The 14,476-nt window shown below is 43.9% G+C and overlaps 1 protein-coding gene across 1 annotated transcript in view; it reads right to left on the bottom strand.

Moving 5' to 3' along the window:
- Window positions 1–12,580, bottom strand: part of Exph5 (exophilin 5) — a 73,837-nt gene extending 61,257 nt beyond the window's left edge. The window contains exon 1 of the mRNA XM_057766756.1: window positions 12,281–12,580. Coding sequence (XP_057622739.1) covers window positions 12,281–12,399 — 119 coding nt within the window. The 5' untranslated portion in view covers window positions 12,400–12,580. The remainder of the gene's footprint in view (window positions 1–12,280) is intronic.
- Between the last annotated feature and the right edge of the window lie 1,896 nt (window positions 12,581–14,476).

Below are 14,476 nucleotides of genomic sequence, written 5' to 3'. Positions count from 1 at the left end.
CCCTCAATCTCAGCCACAGAAGCCTCTTTCTGCTGTGGGCGGCAATACAGATTAACAAAGAGCTGAGAATAAGTGAATGTTGAATGCATAACCAGGACATCTATACCACCCACTCTATCAAAGGCTAAGGGAATGTCACCAAAAAGGGGCGGGAAAGCACACGAGTCTGGGAAAATGTGCTGTGGATGGTATTTTGTAGACACAACGTGCCTATTGTACCGATGAGCACACCACAGCTACGGTTATCTGCATAAGACCTGCACAAGATCAAACCAACAAACTCAGCCAATATTCCAGCTGGCAGCACTAACTAGACTCGGCGGTTTTGGGGGGACCATGCCTGTGGCAGGAGGATGTGTTGGTCTGTGTCCAGGAGGACGGGGGGCAGGGTTGGGCATGATCAAAATATATTGTGTACAGGGATGAAATTGTCAAAGAACAAATGATATTCTCAACAGCTTTGTCCGAGAAAGAAACACATTCTGCACCTAGGGACATTCTGAGCCCCGGCTCACTAAGGACAGAAGGAAATGATCTGTGCACAGGAGCTGGAATAGGCTTCTCTTGAGATGTACGGGATTCTTATATTTTCATATTTTTCTGTTCATACTCCTTTGTCTTTGTCCTCCCTAGTGATATACTAAGCAAAACCCCCTATTCCTTGTAAGCATGATTTGATGATTGTACAGTATCTTTTTTTTTTTTTTTTTTTTTTTTTTGATTTTTCGAGACAGGGTTTCTCTGTGGTTTTGGAGCCTGTCCTGGAACTAGCTCTTGTAGACCAGGCTGGTCTCGAACTCACAGAGATCCACCTGCCTCTGCCTCCCAAGTGCTGGGATTAAAGGCGTGCGCCACCACCGCCCGGCTGATTGTACAGTGTCTTTACAGGTAGTTCCTCCTAATAAAAGCCCAGCACATGAGGCATGCTGTATCCTTGAAGCTTCCAGTAGGCTCCTTGGACCCCAAGCCTCTCTAATATGAATTTACATTCCAAGACTTGTGGTTTCTTCATGAACTGAGCTTCACATTCATGGTAAGTGGAACCCTAGAATCTCAGACATTAAGTAAAAAAAAAAAAAAAAAAAGAAAGGAAGAAGAAAAGAAAAGACAAAGAAAGACAGGAAGGAGGGAAGGAAGGAGAGAGGGAAGGAAGGAATGAAGGAAAGAAGGAAGGCAGGCAGGAAGCCAGTTTATACTGAGGTGGGGCCAGGCATTGGTAGTTTTGAGAGTTTCTTAAATCAGCCATAGCTAAGAATCACAATGGCCTGGGACATGTCATCATAGATGCCAAACATGCCCAGCAGATGTGTCAAGGACCTGAGTGAGCATGGAGAAGGCAGGTGCACAGCTAGTCCCTTAGACAGGCAAGTCTCGTGTCTGCCACGACAGCATTGCATCACTTCAGCTGAACCCAATCATTTACAGCCTCAGCCTCTGTGTAGGCGCGAAGCACTAAGCTTCACCCGGGAGGAACTTCAGAGCGGGTGCCTGGCCTCACTCAGAGCAGCTGATTAGAGTTGCAAGCGACTGGCATGACAGTCATGACCCTCACCCAGAATCTGAGTCAAGGAGGATCATCCCATTGGAGGACAACAGAGCCAGAGGTCTGGGAAGAGGGGTATGGGGTGTGAGCAGCCTGTGCCTGGAGGTGTCCAGTTTCAAGTCCTTCAATTCTCAGTTTCAGATCTGGAGCCTCCAGTACCTAAGGGGCTCTGCCCTGAGTCTATGTTCAAAGACCTTGTCTTTTACATGTATGATAGTGCCTGGTCACAGTCCCTTCTGGGAAGGAACTGCTCCATACAGAAGGGAGCAAGGCAGAGAGAAGCAGCAGGCTGGGGAAGCCACAGAAGAATAGGGCACCTCTCAAGGTGCTTGGTGTAGGGAAAGAGCAAAGAAAAAAGCACGGAATCTGGACAGGAGTGTTGCGTATGGGGGATGCTCCAGAGAATCTTCAGGCAGGGTAGCGAATGCGGATGAGCAGCGCTAGGAGAAAGACTCCAAACTGCGACAAAGGAGAGGCAAAACTATGGGAAGAAAGAAGGGGTGGGTATTAGCTACTGGGAGAGGACACCTGCCTGCATCCTCTGCAGAGCTCTGACTGTGGTCCTGCAGGAATTAATAGGTAAGGAGGAAGAGGGAAGCCAAGGGTTTGCTCCCCTCTCTTGACTGACTTAGATAGGGAATTTCTGCAAATGACCTTCTCGCATCATCTCCAGATACTGACTCACACCCACCAGGACTCCTCTTTCTTTTGCAGGACCCAGAGGGTTAGAGAACACCCTCTTATGTATAAAACGGTGACTCTTAGAGCTGGCTCGCACTGGCTCTCATTACTAAACATTCAGGAATTTTACAAGCCAACCGGTTGCTTAACTATTGCTGGTTGGAAATTGGCCAGCACAACAGATCAGAAGTTTGTTTTTTCTTCCCCATTACCTGAGAAGAACCACTCCCCAGCGTGCTTTGGCGTCTATACCCCTGTGGTGCAGGTTCCACGTACCCTACCGCCTTCCCCTGACTCGCCATCACTCCCCCTCTCCTCATTGGTTCTGTTTGTCGCCACGAGGCCAGTTCACTACCTTATACACAGAGTAGTTTTTGGTTTTCAGTTGGATTCTAACCGATTCCCAGAGAAGGGACGGGAGATAGCCAGAAGTGTCCAGAAGGTGCCTCTAGTTTGGATTTGGGGTGCAGGAAAGGGGTCTCCTGGGAGCAAGCATGCTCACTGCTGAAACACCCAGGGAGGGAGATCGCTCTGATGGGAGCTGCTGCGGTTCTAAGATGTGGCAACTCCCGCACCCAGCTTTAATTTTTTTCCCCCTCTCTCTACATCTTTCAAAAAGATGGAGGACTGATAGAGGCTTCAGGGAACTAGAAAGTATAAAGAGGGCCCAGGTGTGGTAGCACCTGCCTTAGCAAAATAGTGATTATTTTGTAAAAAGACGTGTGTGTGTGTATGTATGTATGTATGTATGTATGTATGTATGTATGTATGTATCTAACCCCAGAGCAACTACCGAATATTGTATATTGGCAACAGTTAAAACTTCAGTAAACAATTTTGAAAAGAATACTTAAAAAGGCTGCAAGAGATAAAGGCGATTGCTACTAAGCCTGAGGACCTGAGTCTGATCCTTGGGATCCACACGGTGGAAAAAGAGAACCAGATCATTCACATTGTCCTCTGACCTCCGCATTGTGTGTTGTGGCATATGTGTACCCCTTCCAACAGAAAATAAATAAATATTTAAAATATTTTAATGTTGCAGGCAGGAGAGGAGAAAAAGAGGAATAAAAAAATAGGAAATAAAATGCTAGACCTAAATAAATGCACTCATGCAATGATAGAAATGGTCACTATGTCAAAAAAGACACTATTAATGTAGCCCCCAAGAAACATACTCTAACAACCTTATATACATAAATGTGATGATTTAGGCAAAATGGACTCATTTCTCTGAAACTGTCAACTACACAATTTATGCAGGGAAATCTAGTTGGAAAAGCCTGGTTTCATTAAAGAAATTTGATTTATAATTAAAATCTTTGAGAAAATTAAACTCTATTTCTGGAACTTTTCCCAAATGCTTATAGAAGAAGTTCAACTCTCTCTCACAGGAATAGGAGAGAATCCGTAACAAAGCCAGAGTTACTCAGCATTAAAACAGACAAAAATCAGCTGGCCAGTGGGAGTGCACACCTTTAATCCCAGCACTTGGGAGGCAGAGGCAGGTAGATCTTTGTGAATTTGAGGCCAGGCTGGTCTACAGAGTGAGTTCCAAGATAGGCTCCAAAGCTACACAGAGAAACCCCCTCTCAAAATACAATACAAAACAAAAAACAAACAAACATAGAAATCCAACAAACAAAAAACCCCCAAAACAAAAATCCAGATATAAATCCTAAGCATGCCATAGTGATTCGTTCCTGTATTCCCAATGCTTAGAAAAGGAGTCAGGAGGATCAAAAGTTGGAGACCAGCCTGGACTGCAAAGTATGAGAACAGACGGGGCTACACATAAGTCTGTCTCAAAAATAAAGCAAAACAACAGGTTATAGGAAAGACAGTACATCAGTATCTTTCACCAGTCCAGACGTCAAAACTAAGGAAATATTAGCAAACCAATTTAACTATAGTAGCGATACACCCTTGACCAATGGGGCTTACCTTGAGAATGTGCCTGTGTGCTAGCCCGATGGTAAGAAAGTCCTGCGATAAGGGTTATACTAAAGAAACTGTGTGACTGTGGATGGATGGATGGTCCTACAGTCTGCAGGTCAAGATCAAGTGAGGCAGGGTCCTGCTTCCTCCACATGACCAGGCCATGACCAGCCCTGTTCCTGACCATTCGTTTCCTGTGTAACTGTAATGCCAGTCTGCACATGGCTTCTCTCTTACGTCTGCTCCGTGTGTCCAGAGTTTTTAAATGAGGATATTAGTGTCATTACTGTGGATTCCCTTCAGTGATCCCATTTCAGTCATCTACCTGTCTGTGAAAGCCCTCTCTCCAAGAGTCACACTGAGGGACTGGAGGTTAGACCAGCATGCATTTTCAAAAACACAGTTTATTTCTGCAACAATATTAGTATTTTAAAGGTGGTGACCGCAAACACCATATCGAGTCTAAAAATACAAAACCGCATGATGCATTAACTTTTGTCTCAAAGCATTTGACCAAAAATCTCAACAGCAAGAAATAAACTCTAATGCAAAGTGTCTGTAATAAAAGTGTAACCAACATCGCATTTAACGCCAAAAGACTGAAGCTTCTGGGTCAAGGTCAGCATGTATACCCCTACAGCCCTGCTCAGTGCCATGTTGGAAGCCCTAAGGAAAAAGGACATACCTGTCAGACAAGAAGAAATAAAACCATATCTATGTAAGTTTAGCAAAATATTGAGACCCAAGAGCCTTAGTGTGGATTTGCACTAATAACACACAGGTAAATCTAAGACTAATACAGGAAAGTGAAGGAACATAAGAGGCAAAATAATTATCTCTATAATTTTGATGTTAAGATTTACTATAAAACCGTGGAAATTAAGCAAATGTATTTATTAAGGAAAGAGCATATAGATAGAAAAATAGGACTGAGTCCAGAAACACAACCCAATACATATTTTTACAAAGGCATAGAAGTAGGTCAGCAAAGGAGGGACTGTCTAAGAAATATATTGGGATAAGTGGGCATCCATAGCCAGGAAATAAGATGAAGCCCAAGCTAAACTGCTTACTATGTATGAAAATGTTTCAAAAATGGAACCATCTAATACATCAGACTTGAAAGAAAATCCCTTTAAACCATAGGAGAAAGATTTCTGTGCTTTTGTGTCTGGCAAAAGTTTTCCAAATGCTACCAAAAGCACAATTATCAAAAGAAAACTTTGTATATTGGTTTTCATCAGAGTGATCTTTTTGTTCTGTAAAGATACTATGAAACAAGCTACAACTGGAAAGAAAATGCTTGTAAAATCTTGCACTCCTCAAAGGTGGTGTCCAGGATATATATAGAAATTTAAAAAAAACCAACAGTAGGAAAATGAGCAACACAAAAATATGCAAAAGATTTGAATAGACATCAAAGAGAAGAGATGAAAAGCAGATAGCTACATGAAAATGTTTACGATCGTTAGTCATTAGGAAATGCAAAATAGAATATAATAACACCACAAACTTATAAGATGGGGTAAAATAAAAATATTGAAAACATTTGATATTCAATATTAGACCTGGTATTAGACTCCCAGCTTCAGACCTGTGAACAATGAACTTCTTATGCTAAGGTGTTCATTTCACTATAGCAGCCTGAGTAACTAAGACAAAATCTGGAACTCTCATATTCTGTTCATAGGAATGCAATATATTATAGCTATTATGGAAAATATCTTAAAAATACTATATGTATTCAAGAATAGGATCTGACAAGTTCATTTCTTGTTTAAAAAATATCAGGGCAATCTGGGATAAAGGGGATCCTCCCTCAAAAATGAATAGAAGGATGCAAAATCAAGCCTGTTCTCTGGAACCCACAGAAAGGCTTATATCCATGAGCTCAACACTGCCCTGGGAATGAGCGCCTTGCACGTGTGAGCCCAGCACTGCTGTAGGAAATGGGAGGCAGAGAGAGCTCATGGGCCAGCTAGCCTGGCATATTCAGCAGCAGAAATAATAAGAGAGACCTCAAAAGCAAGGTGGAAAGGAAATTAAATATTATTCCTAAGACGTAACTATTTTAACAGTTAGGAGTATAGCCTTATGTAATGTATCTATAGAGAGGGCCAGTGTGAAGACTCAGCTGGAGAACCCACCTTCCCCCAAGTCTGACAGCCAGAGTCCATCCCCTGGAGAGAACCAGCTCCTACAAGTTGTCCCTGGCTTTTACACAAGTACTGGGGCATGCACACCCGTGTGCGTGTGATCGTGTGCGCACACACGTAAATAAACAATCTCAAAACTTTAAATGTAGCCGGGCGGTGGTGGCGCACGCCTTTAATCCCAGCACTCGGGAGGCAGAGGCAGGCGGATCTCTGTGAGTTCGAGGCCAGCCTGGACTACAAGAGTTAGTTCCAGGACAGGAACCAAAAAGCTACAGAGAAACCCTGTCTCGAAAATAATAAAAACAAAAACAAAAAAACTTTAAATGTATAGAGGGCCAGAGAGATGGGTCACTGAGTAAAGATGTCCCCAATCCTAAAAACCTGAGTTTGGTTCCCGAGACCTACATGATGGACTGAGAGAGCCAACCTCTGCACATGGTCCTCTGACTTTCACACATGTACTGTGCACATGTGTGCACATGCCACCCCCTCCAAATAAGTAAATAAAATACAAGATACTGATGTTAAAATGTGCAATAGGCATTTTTAGTATGTGTGTATGTGTGTATGTGTGTATGTGTGTGTGTGCGCGCGCGCGTGTGTGCCTACTGAACTTTACTGTTTTCCTTAATCCTTTCTTTACCATTTTATTTACTGGCAAGGTCTCTCACTGAGCCTGGAATTTCCCGAATGGCTAGACTGGACTGGCAAGTGAGACCCAATGATTCTCACCCAGGGAATCTATGAAAAAGAAACCACTGGGGTATTAGTGAGACATGCCTTTAGGTATGTCTCTGGGGTGTTCCCCAAGAGGATTGACTGAGGGCAGAAGGCTGACCCTGGCTGGGGTAGACACCATCCCATGGCTGGGTTTAGATTGAAGAAAAGGGAACGAGAAGGCTAGCTAGCTGAGTTCTAGCATTCTTCTTTCTCCACGTTCTGGTCCTCCAACATGAAATACAAACACCATTCCCACAACCATGATCTCCTTCACACCTTCTCTGTCATCATGGAAACTGCCTTCTCCAGCCGTGACCAGAGTGAATCCTATGAAGCATATTCTGTTTTTGGTGACAATAATAACAGAAGTACCCAGTATAACTACCTAGGGTCACTGCGTTCTCTGCTTCCACAGTCAGTGGAAATAGGAAGTGTTTTCAGATTAAAGATTTCAGTTGTGGATTTTCTGCCAGCTGGATTAGCAAAGCAAGAGCGTCACTTCAATGCTTTTTGCAGCAGTAGTGTATGGTGATGCTGTGCCGAGACACAGCACACACACTGCCTGGCTTGTTGGTATTCGCACAAGCTATGTCTTGTGTGCTGGCAGCTTCTAGTGAGACTGGAGATTTAAAACATTGTAAGAATTAGAAAAAATGCAAGTTCCCAGCCAGTGGCAGCCTTCAGTACAATTATTGTAACCTATTTTTGCTTCAAAAATTTAAAAAAATTTATGTGTATGATGTTTGGCTGTATGTATGTTTGTATATGCATGGTGTACATGCTTAGGGCTCGTGGAGGTCAGAAGGAGGTGGCAGATAGGAACCCAGAAACTGGAGTTACAGATGTTCGTAAGCCACCAGGTGATGCTATAAATTGAACCTAGATCCTCTGCAAGAGCAGCCAGTGCTCTTAATTACTGAGCCAACTCTCCAGCCCTATTGTTAGCTTTCAAGAAAGAAAAGTAAAAATTTCTGTTTGATCAGATTTAGGATGAAAATAAAAGCAATTATATAAAAGTCCATACAGAGGTAAATCTATACAGATAAATACATATACATTCAATATGGGAGAAATAAAAGTTATTTAAAGCCAGAAAGATCTTGGATCAAGTTTTAGATTTGTACTTTGTGAACTAAAGGACTCTGGGCAAGTGTTTTGCGCTTGTTAAATATCATAATTTGTGTCCCAGGGAATGGCTGTGACTATCATTCAACGTTGACAGAAAAAAAAATAATTCTAAGACAGACTTAGATTTGAATTCTATTCTATTACTTTAGACAAAATACTCAGCTTTTATAAGTAGCTTCCTTCTCTGTGAAATGGAAACTAAAAAGTAAGCCTAACATGGTTATTGGGAAGATTTGTTAAAGCTGTACAGCATGTTTCTGTGACGACCGGCATACAGTATTGCCTAGTAAATGTTAGCTGCTATTATTATGACAATAATTACTGTTATTATATAAAAGGCAGTACTTAATAAAGGCTGCTATGGTTATCTCCTCTTACTTAAGCCTCCTACTGATGAGAAATATCTAAGAGATGGAAAACTGGGTCAAAGGCAAAGTTTAACCAAAATGTGCTATTGATCACTAGGGTTGACTGCGGAGACAGCTCAGCAGTCAAGTATGCAGACTGATTTTGCAGAGGGTCCAAGTTTGGTTTCCAATACCCACATCAGGCAGCTTATAACCACCTGTAACTCCACCTCTGGAGGATTCCATGTCCCCTTGGGTTTCTATGGGCACCTGCTCTCACATGCTCAGACCCACACACCAATATGCATTATATGCACAATTAAAAATAATAAAAGCAAAACTTTTGGAAAAGGTTTGCAATCTACTTATGATGCTAATAACATGCTTACTGTGGGTATCTCAAAGTTAACTTTCCTTTCTGATTATAACTCAACATTTCCCCATCTCTTTTGTTTATTTCTGATGTATATTCAAGTATGATTGGTCTACTTCTCTCTTTTGCCTACTTATCAACTTGAATCTTGGTGGTTCCCTTAAAATTTTGAATAAATTTCCAAATAAATATTCCACTGTAATAGTAAATGCAAATCCTCTCCCAGAAACAGGAACCAAAGAGATCAAGGGCTGATGAAGATTCGGGGACATCTCTGCATGACTAAGAACACTTGGGGAGTCAGGGGCGGGGCACCTGTCTCCTACATTGGGATCTCAGCTATTCCTGTAGTTTTGACATCTATATCTGAACCCTCTGGCCCTGTGTAACTGTGCCATCCTATATTTCTAACTATAGGAATTCCTTTCAGTCTTCTATTGACATCTCAAATCTATAAGAAACACAAGCGAATCCATCATCAAACAGTCAAACTCCCCTATCTTGTCCCTCACTGTCCTACTCAAGAGATCTTGAAGCTGGTTCTGAGGAAGCGTAAAGGCCCCAGCATCTCTCAGACAGCTCAAAGGTTTGAGCTGTTTGAAGTTACAGGGATCTTATAAGTCAGCTATCCTGAGTTCTTAGTTGGAAAATATAATGATCATACTTGTTGAGATAAGGAGCAGAAGAGACAGTTGGGTTCCAAGCTATACCCAGTCCTTTCTGGAGGCCACTGTCTGCTACAGAGACGAACGAACATGGGCTGGAAGATGGTAGATAATCCCATGGAGATAGGGGTATTCAAGAGAGGGAGCAAGGAAGTAAGCAGGAGAAAAGGTGCCAGAAGTCATTGCTTTGGACACTTGATACAACCATCTACTTTCCTTGAAGGGGTTTTATGTGTCAGCAGTGGTGACGTTTCAAGCTGTTTGGATGATCATTTTAGTAGTTTAACACAATAGTTCTAAGCTGATGTTCGTACTAGCATTGTAGCTCTTTCTGTTGGTGCTTCATTTCTGACCTGAGCGTCATGAGATCAGAAGATGTATTGCAGCCTTTCACCCAATAGCTGATCTTCCAGCATTCGCCACCTATGCATAGACCCATTTCCCCTAAAGGCAACTGATGTGGGCAACATGAGTTGCAGTAGAGAAAGCACAAGGCAAGGGCTCGGGCAACTCTAAAGCTACTTTAAAGGAGCAGGAGGGGTATAAGAGCACTTGCAGTGCAAGCGAAAGACTTGAGTCAGCACTAGCGGATATAAAAATCCAAGTGTGGTAGATGCTTGTAACACCAGAGATATGAGGGTTCTAACCCCGGAGATGTGAGGGTTGTGACCCCGGAGATGTGAGAATTGCAATCTTGGAGATGTGAGGGTTGTGACCCCGGAGATGTGAGAATTGCAATCTTGGAGATGTGAGGGTTGTGACCCCGGAGATGTGAAGGTTGTGACCCCAGAGATGTGAGGGTTGTGACTCCGGAGACGTGAGGGTTGTAACCCTGGAGATGTGAGGGTTGTGACTCCGGAAATGTGAGGGCTGTAACCCCAGAGAAGTGAGGGTTGTGACTCTGGAGATGTGAGGGTTGTAACCCCAGAGATGTGAGGGACAGAGACAGGAGCATTGATGGGGATCGCTAGCCACCAGCCAGCCTAGCTCAAGGTTCAGCGAGGGACCCCGTTTCAAAGACATAAGACAGAGAGGGATAAAGCAGGACACTAGCCATTTTTCTCTGGCTTCCAGGACTATGCAGATGCATACACATGTGCACTCACCTCACACACATGTACCACACCCATACAATATAAACACAACAGTAATAAATTAGTATAAAGATGCCCTACACACCCTTCCTCCACTTCCCTTCAGGTGTTATGTTTTACATAACTCTAATACAGTACAAAATAAATTCCCTTGAATGGAATTTAAAATAAATTATATCAGTATTTCTAGGACTACCGGTTTGTATGAGTACTGCCACTGGAACTCCCAAGACTATAATTTAAAAAGGGCCAAGTTGGTGCCTAAATGCAAGCTCTCCTCCCTCTCACCATTTCCTAATTCTGCCCTTGCTTTCCCCTCATACATAATGGCCACCTTCTCTTAAGAGACAAAGAATATTCCCAATAACACATTCAGAACTACAGTTTGGGAGCCTGGGGATTATGTATGCTTTCGAGCTATCTCTATTAAGGTCTAATGTCCATCTCTGAGCTGGGTGATACCTGTATGGCCAATATGGGTGTGGATACACTGTACACTGTTTTCAGAAGGAAGACTTTTTACACAGCTGGAGGGGATGGAGCCTGATTTTCAGAAGCAGAGTGTGGTAAGATCTCCATTCTGAAACTTCAAATGTGTGGCTCCCCCCCCCCCCGCCCTGCAGCCTCCCCCTTGTCCCCCAGAGAGTCCTGTAGGAGAGGAAGGAAGGTGAAGACGGAGCTTCGGGCACAGTGTCTTCCATCTCTGCAAAGACTAAAAGCATCCCCCAATTTGAAGATTGTTCTTGAAGGGGTTTCTTTTGAAGTTAGGGAGAGAAGGTTGGGCGTGGGAGGGGCTGGGAGGAAACGGGAACCTGATGACTTCACCGGCTTTCTAAACTCCAGCTTATGCCTTACATTGCAGCCTGAGGGATATCTTGAATTTCTACCCACAGTTCGCTGCAGAAGACTTAGATAGGTCTGTGGGTCCCTACCCTAGCAGGGATTGGGAGAAGGTTGATTTATACCCCCAGTTAACCACTTCTGAATTTAATTTGCTAGTAACTTATTCCTCCCTTACCTATAACACTGTATTTAATAATAAGGTCATTGGTTAAATCCCGTAGAAACTCCTTCTTACATCACCACACCGCAGCCAACCCCACGTGTCTAAGTCCCATTCACCCACGCAGGACTCTGACAAGTTCCTGGATCTCCCGCCCTGGGCCTCCGGTTTGGAGGGAGCAGCTGCCAGGATCCAGCTCTCGGGAATGCCCCACAATAATTCACGTGCCCCAAACGGTCAGAGCCCTTCCCTAGTGGCTTGTGAGGCACCTGAACCCCTGAGATGTCTGAACCTCTCTCAGCCGAGGTTCGCCCAGGTGTCCTGAACAGGTGGGGACCTAGGCACAGAAAATGCGAAGAAGTAGCTACAATCTCCCTCCTCCCCGCGGAGACTCACAGCCAACCCCAGTGGGGATGGAGAGCCTGGAGAGAGCACCCGGAAGGCATCTGGAGACCCACAGAAAGAAAACCACACAGGTTCCACGTCTTCCCACCCGGTAGCAGCAACTACGCAGGGTGCCAGCAGGTGCCCGGGAGAGCAGAGCGGTTCCCTGGATTCCCAGACCCCCCTTTCCCCCCCAGATGCAGGCCCAGGCACCTCCTCCCCAACACACAGGAGGAGTGCGCTCCTACCTGATCCTGTCCTTCTCTGCCCTTCGGAGTTCCTCATTTCTTTCCAGGACCTGGAGGATCTTCCTGGCTTCTTCCTCGTTTAGGAAACTGAAATCAAACCCCTGAGGAACTTTCGTCATTTTCTCTCCCGTGTGCGAGTTATGTGTACTTAAGCTCCTTGGCGCCTCCTGTTACAAAGCCATTTTTCAAGATAAAGAAGACTAGTTTTCCCGAACTTGATCCCATAGCCCATAATAGCTCCGCGCCTTTGAAAAGCTAAAACCACAAACCTAGGGACCGGCCCACACATACAGTCCTCCTTTTGACAACACCTTAATGACATGTTTCTCTCAACCTGTCCAACCGAGATGCAAACCGAGTGACTAAATGAAGAGAAGGAGCCAATCGCATCTGGGGGGGCGGGCCTTGCCGCGTCTCCTCCCCGCTTCCTCCCACCCTCTATGTGACTTGTTAAGCAAACAAGCCTACATAATTCTGCCTCTAAGTGAGGCTTATCCTTAAGTGTTAGCCCCAAAATATTTGCTTGACTGTTGCTGTTGGCTGGAAGAACTTGAGCTCGGCTAGTAGAAAGACAGAAGGAAAATGACTCACAACTAACTAATCCTGTCTTTCCCTGACTAAAAGCAGCCAGTTGGAGTTTGAGGGTTAGGGGTTACCCCGTTTGAAAGACCAGGGAAGGTTAAACTTACTCCAGGGCCGTTTGTCTCAGAGGGACTCGTAGAAGGACTGGCACCAGGTTACCCGTAGAAACGGGTTCTTTGCCAATCTTGCTACTGCCCTCACAAACACACTCCCAGAGAAGGACTCTCAGAGAAAGTCCTTCTCAGACTTTGGTAAGCTAACAAATGACAAACCCCACTTAGGTTATTCTAGAAGGTGGCCCCCGAGGCCAAGGGTATTAGAAAGCACCTGTGTCGGGAGCACATTGCAATCCTGTGCAACCACAGAAGTTGCTTTTCCTAGAAAGACAATTATTCCATGATGAAATAAAGTCAGATATTTCCCAAGATGAGCATCTGTGTGCTTTTTTTTTATTATTATGAATGCCTCTCCAAAAAACACGTTTCTTTACATAAAAACAATTTTGTCCAATGAACATGTATGTCCCAACACCTTTAATTTGGTCCTTTCTGATGTGACAGTAGTGGCTTCTAACATCTACACACCATCTTTTCCCGGTAAATAAACCCCCATAAAAGAAAAACAAACAAAGCCGCGAAGTAAAAAATGGCTGGTTTTGCCTCTGGCCCTATGGCTTATTTTGATGATCACTGATGGCGTGTTGGGACAGCTACCCTTTGAGATGACTTTTTGTGGGTGTCTATTATCTGCATGAAGTGGGGATCCACTCTACACATCCATTGTACAACACAGAGCTCTTTCATAAATCGCCCCTCTGTTAATGATGGTGGTTTTGAAATCTGTCACACACTGTTCAATTATTCTTGCATGTTCCTTTATTCATTTATTAGGTATACATACCAATTTTCTAATGTGGATAGTCGTGCTCCCCCACCCCCAACTTTTTTATTTTTAATCAGTGAACTAATTGCAGTTAAACTATTCTGGATCACTGTTTACATACTGAACAACATAGTCCTTTCCTCATAATCCCGCGAGGAACTTAGCATGGATAGAGATATAATTACTTAATAAAAAGAATCTCTTGGGCTTGAAAGCTGGTTTAGAGGTTAAAGCATTTGCTGTTCTTGCAGAGCACCTGGATCAAGCTCTAAGCATCCACATTGGGCAGCTCACAACCACCTGTAATTCCAGCGCCGGGGGATCTGGTGCCCCTGATATCCTTGGGCTCCTGTGCTTATGTGCACGTATCTATACATTTATTAAAAACAGTTGAAGTATTAAAGTACCCCTAAGCATACAAAAGAAATTAGTTTTAGCTAGATGGGTCAGTGCAGAGGTGTGGCGTTTGGGCTGAAACAGCAAGAGTAAGGTTTGAAGAAGACAGACGGCGGTGGGAGAAGATATACGGCTCTATTCTAGGCAAGGAGAACGGCAGTGGGTTAGATCACAGAAATGCGCTCTCGGGATCTTCCCAGGGTCTCTCGGTTCCTCTGATCAGTGGCCACGATGAGCACAAACTCCGAAGCTAAAAAGTCCAGGTGTGTATATGAGGACTAGTGAGTACTTGATCTGCTTTGGCTAAAACATACATTTTCTTTTATTTTTGAAACA

The sequence above is a fragment of the Chionomys nivalis genome, chromosome 4 (genome assembly GCF_950005125.1).
Source record: "Chionomys nivalis chromosome 4, mChiNiv1.1, whole genome shotgun sequence".
Classification (NCBI taxonomy): Eukaryota; Metazoa; Chordata; class Mammalia; order Rodentia; family Cricetidae; genus Chionomys; species Chionomys nivalis.
The sequence above is the reverse complement of the archived record's forward strand: the minus strand, read 5'-3'. Positions and strand labels throughout refer to the sequence as shown.